The following is a 13,088-nucleotide window of genomic DNA, read 5'->3' as shown; positions in this document are numbered from 1 at the left end:
AATAATTGCAGCCGCTTCAATTCTCACTTTCAATAGAAAGTTGTATTAATTAATTAAACAATTTATAGTCAGCCTATAAAAAACAACTAAATGAAAAATTATTCTAAATGAATGTAAAATTATTATCGGTGAGAATGTTTGACATTGAATGTCAGTAGTTCAATCCTGCGAGACTCGCTGTATAAATCGCTTTATTTAAAATCTAGATATATAAGAATCTTTGACGTATGTACTTTTACACGGAAAAGAAAAAGCGTCGTCTTTCAATAAACTCTTGCGTCGATAAAGCCGATTCGCGAACCCATTTACAAATCACCGATAGCGTCGGCCAATCTAATTTGCATTAGAAATTTGCATTAGAAATAGCCGAGATATCGGCTCGCGCGCGCGTCAAACAGACGGGGGAGGGAACCTATTTTCGCGCGAGGGACGCGTTGTGCTTTCGCTGTTGCGAGGCAAAGTCAAACACTCAAACTAGTTGCAATGGGCCGTGACGGGCGTGCAGTTACCGAGTAACGGCATATACGAACGTGCCCCCGGCACAAAATATCGAATAATAAGGAAATAGGAGAGCGAAGCTGGGAGGAGGAAAGAAGAGAGAGAGAGAGAGAGCGAGCAAATCGTGTGTCAGCCCACTTGGCGAATCGCGTCGTCTCCTTTATTCCTCGCACAATGAAAACATTTTCTGACGCACGAGTCTCTCACAATCGCGACCCATGTAGGCAGATTCGCGCGCGTGTACTATCGAATCTCTTTCCGACACGGAAAGACGAGGGGATGGATTTACGCATGCGAAGTGACTACAGAGACCTAGTACTAACACTAACGATAAAAGGTAGAGCAAAAGTAAAACGGCTGCTCGGCACGATAACTACGTTAAGCTATCGCCGCGGATTTTGCCCGGCTGCTCAATTTCACGCTAGTTCCCGCTCGTGTGCTCTCCGATTCCCTCGTTCGCCCCCTTTAATTTACGGGTACGGGCACGAAAGCGAAGCCCTTGCTACCTCTCTACTACACGGAGCGTTTAGTTTAATTTGAAGGAGGGAGAGGGTTCTTCTTCCTTTTTTTTCTTGCGAAATTTTCATCGATATTATCGCTCCGAATGTGAAAAGGTTCCAACGTTCGTTCGATAAGAAGAAGGAGTGAAAAAATGGGAGTGCGCCTATGAAAACCTAATGTAATATCTTGTGTATATGCAGACGTCACGTACGCGGTGCGTGTTCACAAGTGTGTAGCGAGAAGTGTTCGTGCCGAACACGTGTTCTCCGCCGCGTTAATGCGTTACTCGCGCCGCGCGCGAGTAAAAAGACGTTTTTTCCTTCCGAACCGGCTGTAACGCGGCCTAACGCGCTTTCCGCTCTCCGCTCGATGCACTTTTACACTCGGCGACCATCAATTCGCGCTGACAATGAGCGCGAAAGCATCTTTTCGCCGATCTATCATCATTTTTACAAGCGGCGTCGTGGCAAAAAAAAAAAAAAAAAAAAAAAAACTTTACATTCTGTTGTCACCTCTTCTTTTAATCCCCTGAATTCTATTATCAAAAATATATCTCAAGTAAATTACTTTTACTATCGTTTCATTTATTATTATTATTGTGTATAATTCTATATTATCATATATGTAATTATATTTTACATATGATATATAAAATGTTTGATTTGTGAAAAATCCTTCTCTTTTTAAATTATTTACAGCTTGAAAATTATTAACGTCTTGACACATTTTTGCTAAGAAAATATTGTCATCGAATTAAAAGGAATTTGCTATTAAAAGGATATCTGACTTCGAGATACTGTGTAAAAGAAGAGAGAGAATTAATTTCTACTAATATTTAGCAAAAAAAAACAATATTACTTTGAAGATTTATAAAATCTTCAAGATTCATTAGTTCGCTTGCATTCTTATATCTTCATACATTTGTAGGAATGCAAATATATATATATATATATATCTGCGTGTACGGTGTGTGTGAGACTGTGCGAGAAGTCGAGGAGATGAACAAAGAGGGAAATAAAGATAATAACGTATTCGACGAGGAATGGCATTACTCGCGCAGTCACCCGCCGCAGTATGAATTACATCGGCGATTGAAACTCGTTCGTGTTGGTGGGGAAGAAAAAAAAAAAAAAAAAAAAAAAAGTAAAGAAGAAAGTAAATGCAGACCTCGGGCTGTGTCGGAGGTGGCGAAATTTACATATTAAATGGGTTGGGATTTATAACAGGTCGGTCTTTATCTCTCTCTCTCTCTCTTTCTTTCTTTCTTTCAAGCTAAGCAATGTATGCGATAAATAAAGAACGCCCGTGCAAAATCTAGTTTTTGCGCGAGCAAAGATGTAAATTCCGCGCATAAACTAACAATAAGCTATGGAAGAAGGGCGGCGGAAAAATCGCGAAAGAAAAGGGAAGAGAAAATTTCGCGTACATACGTTTTTTATGGAGAGAGTATATAATTCTCCAAAGCTTTAATTAAGTTTGACGCACGCGTTTCCCGTTCGCTTTCATTTACCCCATTCGCAACATCGATCCCCTCTGGAGGAATTTTCTGGATCGCGCGTCCTGGGGAGGGTTACGTGTTGACTTTGGCGAACCGGTTCTCCTCGACGGCAAAGTTATCGGCCAAAGTTATGTTGCGCGAATTTGTGCGTTCCGCGTGCCTCGTCGGTCCTTTTGATATACGAATACCTTCGTCGCGGCGGGTTCGAAGCCGGGACACGGACACTTTGTTGCAGAATGGCCTTGGTAATATCTATTAACGGCGCCGGATTTAAAGGTCATTAAAAGATAAATTCCCCGAAAAAGAGCTGTCCCCGCGTGGCGTCGAGTACGAAGCGCAAAGCAAACACGAGGCTAATATTAAAAATTCCAGGACTTTATGCTCTTTATAGGCTCGTTTATTTCTTCATGTAATATTATGCTCGTATCGTTATATTGGAAATAATTATCATACCAGAATTAGAACGCAATCTAAACTATTCTCGTAAAGTTAAACGACAACTTCCATATAGCTTTATTATTCCAAGCAGTAATACATGATTATCGATAAATATATTATATAATTATTTCTGTTTTATATATATATAGTGTAAAAATTTATTACACAGTCATTAGGCACTATAGCGGAGAAAGTTGCAACAAAGTAGAATATTGCAGCTGTTTACTTGGAATGTATCGAGTTATTTATAGAACTTGTTACTAGACTAGAGAATGACACCTTGTAAGATTATGGAGAAAACGATTTGTCTTTGTTGTGTCGTCAAATGCCATCTTCATTTATTAAATAAGCATTCCGTTTTACTCTCGATATATTAGGTGTTTACATTTACATGAGCTGAACCGTGTATAAAATAATCAATTTTTATGTGCAATATAAGACTCAATTAATGTTGAAATTCCGTGTGAAATATTATCCGATTAATATAATACACGTTATTACATAACACACCACAGGAGGAAACGTCATTTTTTTCTTTTTCGCGAAAAGTATCATATACGAGAAACACGAAACGAATCACCACCGTAGTCGAAAGCGGTAATCGACTAATCGCGATAATTTGTATATTTAAAAAGAGGCAAGAACGCCTATATAGAGTTGGGCGAGAGCGATGATAGCAAACACAAATTGGTGGTGGCTGGACTAATATACCCGAATATGATGAATGGTCTTTTATATCCACTGACGTAGTAAGGTGTTATGCGTTACGTTAGTGTTGAATTATTGCGTGCGTGGGGTACAATAACGCGGCCCCCGCGGGAGGGCCCCGGGGGCCCGACGACCGGGGTCCCCCTATACGTCGGTTCGTATATATATTTCAAGCTTTTACCCGCGAGAGACATCGAGATACGCGCGTTCGATCTCGCCTTTTTATCTTTTTCCCCTTCGCCGCGCGCGCGATTTTAATCGAGCCGCGTTACGGGCGAATCGAAAGATCAATCGGCATTGATCGCCTCGAGGATTTATGGTCTCCCCGACTCGTTATTACCATTCACGAAGTATAATAACCCGCGAAACAAACGACGCCACGTACGGTCGCGCATCATCGTGTGATACGTCATATTCCTCATTCATAACACGTCCGCTCTCGCATTCTTTTTCTCTCTCATTTCATTTCTTTTCTTTTCTTTTCTTTTCTTTTTTTTTCTCGACACGCCAGACTTTTTTAATTGGATATCTTTCCAATTTTTCAAACTTACAATTAGTGATGTAACGTCAAATCATTCCAAGTTCAACCAATGTCAACTTTATCGCTTTAAACGATGATCAATTAGCATCTTTGGTGCTTTCTATCATTCTAAATTACTGTTCGTAAAATATTACGATGGAGGGGCCGACTGGAAGGAGACAAACGGATATGTTGATCCGATCGACTCTAATTATTTTGCTAGGGAGGTAGGCATAATAATAGCACTGTCTCAGAGACTCAAAGTTGCGCCACAAGCTTCCTAGAGAAACGAAGAGGGGGCGAGAGAGAGAGAGAGAGAGAGAGAGAGAGAGAGAGAGAGAGAGAGAGAGAGAGAGAGAGAGAGAGAGAAGGAGGGAGGGAGGGAGAGAGAAAGAGAGAAAAAGAGCGAAAAGAACAGAAGCACTGACGCATCACTGGCGGGTTTGATTGATGGACGAGAAGTCGCCATGTTTATAATTAGAGCCCGACGTTTCCGGTTCATCGTCTAACCGTCTTCGGAGGCCGCGATTTGCCGCGGATCAATCCTCTTTCTAAAATTTTGACAAAAAAACTTTAACTAAAATTAAAAAAAAAAAAAAAAAAAAAAACAAAAATAGAGAGGAAAAATTCACGCCAAGAAGCACGAGCAGAGAGTCTTTGCGCCAATATTACGAAGATTTTATTGAAATCTTCCTCATAGGACGATAAAATAAAGTGCGCGAACGCTATCAGACACGCGTGAGAAAACGTGAGAAAACGTGCGATTTCACGGGCGTCGGTTGTTCCGACTCGTTGGTCGATTCTAATTTCGGTGCTTCGCGGTATCCGAGCAGATGCAACGTGTTATCGAACCTTTTAACCACGTGGACGTTTACGGCGCGGCCGGCTACGAAAATCCACGTGTGCAGGAAACGAGATGCGGGTCGGGGATAGTCACACGTGTGTATCTTTCTCAACGGTCGACAGGCTTAAGCAGCGAATACAAACAAATTTGCGGAATAACGTCGTCGAAGAGAGTTGGCTTGATCGCTGATTCAATTTCCACTCGTCTGATAATAATTATTATCCATCGGATTTCTCACAGGGTGTATACTCAAATTCTGTAAAAAAATTCCCTGAAAATTCCAGAATCTTCCAGGTATTTTTGTTCAAAATTCCAGGTAAAATTAAAATATTTTTAGATGCAATTTTAAAATAAGCTTATTTATTTCAGCGTATCATTTTTTTGACATAAAAAAAACATATATTTTAAACAATTTTATATAGACATAAACAAAAAATATATATTTTAAGCAGATTTTAAACTTAAAATATTTTAAATTATTATAAAAAAATTTTTAAATAAGTACTTCTTTGACATTTTTAAAAATTCCCCGAATTCTAACGAAATTCCATGAGAATTCCATGGTTTTGAAAATATAATAGAATTCCTTGAAAATTCCATGGCTTTGAAAATATAATAGAATTCCTTGAGAATTCCATGGTTTTGAAAATATATTAGAATTCCTTGAGAATTCCATGGTTTTGAAAATATAATAGAATTCCTTGAGAATACCAGGTTTTTCCCGAGAGTATACACCCTGTCTCAGTATTTCGAACAGTCTATATTTTTCCAACGAGAAAAGCGAATTTTGATAATTTACGAGTTAAATTGTATTGTATAAATGAGAGACATACAAATATATAAAAGAATTCGGAGCATGCGTTTCCGAATTTTTTGCCGTACGTTTTTCAATCTCTGCGGGATTGACAAATATCGATGGAATCTCGTAGGCGGAAAAAATTTTGATCAGTGAACGTGCCGTCCTTGAATACATTACGAGAATGATCAATATTTGTAATATAAACACACATTGCGACACACATCTCGTCGAGGAATCGTTAACAGACTAGTTATGCGTTATTTTCCTATTCCATCGATTGATCAAGTTAATTTGTTTATAGATCCTTACCTTTCTGCTGCATAAAAGTGAAGAGATTGTCAAGAAATTCCTTCCGCTCAGGATTATCGTCAATCTCGTACAACTGAAACAGAAAGAAATCAAGGTAAATGACTTGCGTCATAATTTGTAAGACACACAGTACTGTTTCGTATATACAGAGTGTCCCGCCATGCGTGTGTCATTCATACAGAGATAATTTCAATATGTGACGATAGCCGGACATCCTGTATACCCGATAATGTATGCATCTCTGCATTCCAAATAATGCATTATAAATCAATCGTTACATTATACTTTGTGTATCTTCGACAATAACTTTGTGTTGGCTCGATATAATTAATTAGATAAAAAAATACTAAAAAAAAAAAAAAAAAACAATCGAGACGAACCTTACGTGTCGCGTGCGCCTTTTTTTTTTTGCTTTTTTTTTTGTAAAACCGTGCGATACTATTTTCATTCCGATCGGAAGAATAAAACGTTACCTCGCGGCGCAATAATAAAAACAGGAGTGAAACAAGTGTGCTCATAGCGACAGGCAGATTAGTTAGCTCCGATTATTAATGATTCCGTTTAACCTGCCTCATAACCCGAAACCCTCGCCGAGAAACCCGTACGAAAGCCAAACCCCCTTGGGGCTAGCGGCCCGTATTATCATATTTGTTATGTACGATGTGCTATATCTAATCTGAGACCTCCTAATTGCTTTTATAATACGAGTCCCGTCCACCCTCGCTCGCTCCTCTCATCCTAGTCTATCTCTCCCGGCAGTCTCTTTTTCTCCGGCGCTTTCCCGGCACATCCCTTAAACGTTCCTTCGACGGGCCCGTTTCCTCTTTTCTCTTCGCGATTCAACTCGGCTCGTACATTTACCGGGACGATAAATTTCATTCGACTAATCGCGCGCTGTTTCGCAACACTGTCTTTAACCCAAGGGTGAATGATAATTAATTCGCTGCCTCGCGCTCGCCGTTCATCCTATCTAGTTTTCCGCCTAGCCCTCTGCTGTGTCTGTAGATTATTAAAGTAACAATAAAAGAAAAAGTCGATAATTGCGAAACGAGGCACATTGCTCAAGCTGCAGCGGCGAACTTGACGAACGCTTCTTTAATTATGCTTGTATCGCACACAGTTTTCTCATGTCGAATAATAAAGTATCTATTTGAAAATAATACGGGCTAATTAACTTCCTGCATTCGACGCCGACAATCTAAAGTCTAATTGATTGAACCTTCGCATTTCGTTAGCGATGATGTTAATTAACGAAGATATCGCTGCGAGGCTCGTTCGGTTCGCTCGAGAATGGAAAGTAATACGTTAAAACGCAGCGGCCGCGTGTGAAGACGTAAACGTCAACGCCTGTCACGAGGAAAAAATGCCGAGCGCGCACGAGATGTACGGCGACAAAACGAAATATACACAATACTCACGCACACGACGCGCCATATGTACACGCACCATACAAGATCATCGTGAGAGGTTTCTACAGCGGCAGGTGCTTGCTCGACGATCCGCTGCAGCGCACCACGTGCAGCCGGATTGTTAATCGATGTTAATCAATGAAAGAGAGAGAGAGAGAGAGATCGCCGTCCGTCTACCTCGGTTCAATTTCCACGGCGATCTCCTCCTCGCTCTCACCCCTCTCCACCCGATCTCGCCCATTACACCCTTGACGGGATGAAGCAACGGAATGAGCGAGAGATCGCAGGAACGAAGAAACGAACGGATGGACGGACAGCATTTCTCAAGGGCCATTTTGTACCACTTTCTCGTGTTTTTTCTTTGGCTACACGAGCGATGAGCTCGTTAGGGGCAGAGCCGGAGGGAGAGGACGAAGTAAAAGGCAAGAGAGGTGGGGACCGAGAGAGGGTTCAAGCGAGGTATATTGATTGATCTACAGTTAAGCGGACTGACGGCGGCCACGTGAGGATCAGGGGAGAGAAGAGCAGCTCTCCCTTTATCTCTCTCTCTCCCTCTCTCTCCTCGCTCGTCTTCCCTACGTGTCCGCCCGCGTGTTATACCTCACTACCGTGGTAAAATAAAGGACGGGGCAACGGAATTTGCTCTCGATGATGCATGCGCCACGGGCCCCGCCCTCTCCTTCTCTCATCCACTGACGGCCGGTGAATAATAATTCCTGATACGACCGTCGGTTGATCGGACGACTTTCGTCCCGGGCAAGCCAACTTTGCCGATGATCGATGTACCCGCGCTTAGTAACGCTAACGGACTCGAAGGTGCCGTGATTATATGTACATACAGGGTGTACAGGCCGAATAGGCTATACGTTTAACATTTTTATCCTTTGCTTTCCAATAGATTGTTCGTTTGTTCGTCCATTTTACGCAATCTATAATCCGCGACGGAATTAAGTATTTATTTGTCGCATTTCTTGATGGATGTGTACGTTTTGTCTCGTCAAATACATTTTCCATGTTATACGCGATACATAAAATTATATATAAGTCGAATTCCGTCTCGAATTTTATCGCGAGAGTTATAATCGTCTAAAAGGAACTTGAAGAAATAACGAGACTATTAATTTTTACTTTCAATCATTACGAATTGTAATAAATGATTAAAATTTCGATTTTTAATTTCATGAAAGATTACATTAAATATTCATAGACAAGAGAGTTAGACGTCTAGTGTATCACAAATTGATTGCATTCTTCGAAATGTGAAGATGGTCGATTCGATTCACAAAAGGAAGCAAAGGAGAAGAGTTTTTTCTCTCTCTCTCTCTCTCTCTCTCTCTTTCTCATAGAGTATATGCCGAGCTAATTTATAGTTTTTATAGAGATATATAGTTTACTTTTCTTTGCCTGATAAAGAATACCTTTGTTTATAATCTGATAATAATGTAATCTTCACTGATAAATCAGAAGTATATGTAAAACTGAATTTTCATGTCGTATCTCGTAAATTATTACCGAGGATAAAAACCCTTTCGCAACATACGTATATTACAATATATACTTTACAATATTTTCAAGCGTATGTCTCACGCTCCCTTGAAACGGATAATGATAATGTAAAATTTCCATACGTGGCTCGCCGAGCGTCGCTCGAAAAGAGAAGGGAGAGAAACAAGTCGTGGCAGACACAAGAGCCTGGACCTACACACTCACGTCGACTTATTATCTTAATTACATAATTGGGTCCGTGTACTTAGAAAAGTTACGCGCGGGCGAGAAATAATGCGTCACGTCGCATCCGCCCCCGCGAACGTGCACACGAGGGTTCGCGACTTCCGGCCGTAAACCTCTTTTAAGGGTGCGTCTCTCGGCCCGCAAAACGGAAGCGGGCGCAGCCTTACGTAATCAGCCGACTTTTTTTTTTTCTCTCTCTCTCGTCGAGATCGAGACAGATAACCACGACCATGAAGAAGTCACAGCTTCGTGCGAAGGCGCACAGTGACCTTCGTCACGCTGTCGTGATAACACATTATTGGTTCGAACGTTGACTCCCGCACCAGGGACACAAAAGATCGCGAATCTATTTGTACAAATCTAAATTTATAATTTTACTCCCATTGTCAAACTCAATTTTCTCATATTTATTTGATTTTATTTTGATTTAATTTATATATTCAATTATATGTACAATGATGATAATAATAATTATATTTAATTAATAATAATTAATTTTATTATAAAGAATTTCGATAGATTTACTTTATATATAGGAATTATTCTCCTATTGTGAACCTCAAATAGGCAGTAAAATAAGACAGTTTCTCGTTAAAAAGTTTAAAAGAAGATAAATTAAAATCACACAAATTAAATGATTTTTAACAGAAAATGATTTGGCTACTTAAATATCAAAATAACTATTAAATTGAGATGAAAAGTAAGAGAAACATCTTTCGACTCGTGCGACTACCGTATATGAAATTTAATGTTAAGAGGATCGTATAATATAACAGTATTTAATAAGAATAAAGCTGACATTTTAACGAAAATCGTATCGACTTAATTGGGCTCGTAATCCGGCAACTTTTATCGTTTGCCCGAGAGTTATAAAAATGATATAAAAAGGGGAAATATGTGTGTAGCCGGTACACACTGCAGCATACTAAGAGTACGTGCACGAAGGGCGGAACGACTAATTTATAGACTAATCTGCGTCCTTTGGGCCCCTTTGTGAGAAGCGGCTGGATTATTATTAAATCATTCCCCGATATATTTTAATTCGCCCGACCCCGCGGCAGGTTCGCTTGTTGAATTACGACACAAACGTGCGAATAAAAATTTTATCGCCCAGTCTCTTCGACGGTACTCGCTCGTTTGAGGGATTCGAGAGGTCGTTAAAGCGCAAATGTAGTGTGATGCAATTCCGACGACACAGCAGAAAAAACTTTATCTTATAAAAATCTTTCGCAAACATAAAATTTCGAGCGCGTAAATATGTCAAAGAGAGAAATCGATGTATTGTAATAAATAAAAGTGTATACACACTTATATAAAAGTAAAACGCTTTTAAGCGCTTTATCATTAAAGCAAGTGGAATTATCGTTTTATATATATAAAAAAAAAAAAAAAAAAAAAAGAAGAAAGCCGACAAAATACTCGACTCCCGATGATGAAGAATCTACTCTCTCCCGTTTAAATTGAGAAGGTAAAACAATTCCAGGGCGCTTTCCCTCGAGCGAGCAAGGCTCCATAAACAAGATATTTTCTCGATTAATCTCTATCGAGGGACAGCTCTCGTCTTAATCCGATCGTCAACGACGAAATGTAATATCTTTCTCAAAGCAAAATAAGCGTAAGCTGAATGAACGAGCTCGTTGATAAGTGTAAGATGGTGTATCCGCTGATGGTTGGAAACTCGGCCGAATCTTTAATGGGGGATATCGAGATCGCGGCGGATTATACGAGCGGCCATAATAGCCGCCTACCATTACTCGCTTCCAGGACATTAAAGACAGCGAGGGCAATTATAATCGTTATTATGCCGAGCGGCGCGTACAGTGCTGTGTGCGTTACGCTCCTATAAAATCTCCGTAACGTCCTGACAATGAGCAACGTGCGGCCCAAGAAGAAGAAGGCCCGGCCCTCCTTTCCCTCTCTCGCACATCCAGCAAACTCCACCCGCGCCGGTTATCGCGCCGCATCTCGAATCGCTACGCTTTAAGAGAGCACGTACAGGTTCTTGTGTATGAAAACATTCTTTAAAAATCCTATAGGCAAAATACCATGATAAGGAGAATGCCAAGAAATCGCGAAGACGTGTTTACTGCGCGTCATTAGAATCCACACTTTTCTATTTAAATTTAAAAATTTTCTGAAAATTCTTTTCAAAAAATTTAGAAAACTGAAAATTATAGTGTATAAAACTGATTTGTAAGATTTTCAAATTACACAGAGAATTTTGAAATTTTTCTTTCGTTTCTTATTTTTCTACTTTTTATTTCCGTCAGTTTTTAATTTAATAACACTATTATATATTTAAATAAACTATATATATATATATATTCTTGCAATGTAAGAATTTGTCTTTATTTTATTTTACTTGACTGTATGTCTTCTGCAGAATTATTTTTGCACGTAGATAGCTAGACTACAGTTTAGAAACGACTCTAAAGATATTAATTTGTTTTTTGCATATAAAATTAATAAGAAAAAAAGTTAGATGTTAAAAAGTAAATTCAAATTTTCCTAAATTGTGCAGATTATGTTGTCTATTTTTCTTGAATAATTATACAACACGACATAATGAAAAGAGATTATAATTGCAGCTTTCGTGCTAACAATAATTTCGAGAAAATTAATTAGACTCAAATGAAATCGATATCGATCAATTTTGAACGATAATTGTATATCGAGATGAATGGCACTAGAATAAAAGTAGAGTGCCACATGTAATACCGACAATCGCTAGCTTTGTAGGAAACGAGAAAATGCGAGGCGGAAACCGATTGGTACCGTCGCTTTCTCGAAATAAGGGGATCCGCTTCGCGAATTCCCATTATAGGGATGAAATCAATCGGCTTTATCCCACCCGATATCGTCTCGCGGGAAGAGAAAGAAAGAAAGAAAGAAAGAAAGACCCGTCCTCTCTCACACCGTTGTGTCCTTGAGCAGGCTCTAATCCGAATGAGGTTTAGCTCGTGTCCGTTTCGTCTTTCTTTGAACGGATCCAGCTTCGAAGGAGCTTCCAAGCGGAATCGTTGACGTTACCCCACCGATTCATTCGCACTGTCTCGAAGCTTTCTCCTGCTGTATTTTTTACGTTTTAATTATTTTTATTAAACAGCAGAAGCAGACTTAAAATTAGACTTTCGGGCAATCAAAGGTATAGAGACGCAAAAGTGACGATGATTGAGAATCATCGATTGTCTTCTTATACCGTGTAATATTCTCATCAAGATGAAATTGACTTGTTGAAGGCTTGGATAAATTTCCACGGGCTCCATTTGACGTCAAACCAAAATGCAATTGCGAAAATAGCCTCTAAGAATAATCAAGACTCGTTGCGAAAGAGGTAAGAGTATTTACGAGAGAGGTTTCTCTCTTTCTCTCTCTCTCTCTTTCTCTCTGTGATGCCAGATGTCGGCGTCGACAAAGAAACATGAGAAACGAAATACTACGTGGTCCCTTTGCGTCCTCCCGCGTTCTCTCGCTCGCTCTTTCTCTCTCTCTCTCTTTCTCTCTCTCCCCTTCTCCTTCTCTTCCAAGAGCGAGACTCGATACAGTCACAGATTTTATGCTCGTAGCTGGAAATATTAAATCGCACCTAAGCACGTTTTATGTCGGCCGCCTAATAATCTCCGACAAACTGACTTTGACTTCTCCCTTCCAACTCCGAAACCATTCTCCCTCTCAGCTCCCTCTTCTTGCCCACGATATCCTCGCTATCGTTGTTTCGTTTTCGCCTCTCCGTCTCTCCCCGCTCTCGCGCGTGAACCCTCTGTGGGCGGTTAACGCATCCACCCGTGGCCTATAAACCCTTTAAATGTTCCGAAAGGGCCCCCCTGGTTTAC

General features: G+C 40.0%; 1 protein-coding gene across 4 annotated transcripts in view; it reads right to left on the bottom strand.

Annotated features, from left to right (window-relative positions):
• Positions 1-13,088, bottom strand: part of Retn (retained) — a 104,222-nt gene that overhangs the window by 20,193 nt on the left and 70,941 nt on the right. For all 4 annotated transcript variants that reach the window (XM_072900969.1, XM_072900971.1, XM_072900970.1 and 1 more), the window contains exon 4: positions 6,116-6,188. In XM_072900969.1, the coding sequence (XP_072757070.1) occupies positions 6,116-6,188 (73 nt within the window). The remainder of the gene's footprint in view (positions 1-6,115; positions 6,189-13,088) is intronic.

Source organism: Anoplolepis gracilipes, chromosome 10, assembly GCF_047496725.1.
Source record: "Anoplolepis gracilipes chromosome 10, ASM4749672v1, whole genome shotgun sequence".
Classification (NCBI taxonomy): domain Eukaryota; kingdom Metazoa; phylum Arthropoda; class Insecta; order Hymenoptera; family Formicidae; genus Anoplolepis; species Anoplolepis gracilipes.
Note: the sequence above shows the minus strand (reverse complement) of the source record. Positions and strands in the feature narration are given on the sequence as shown.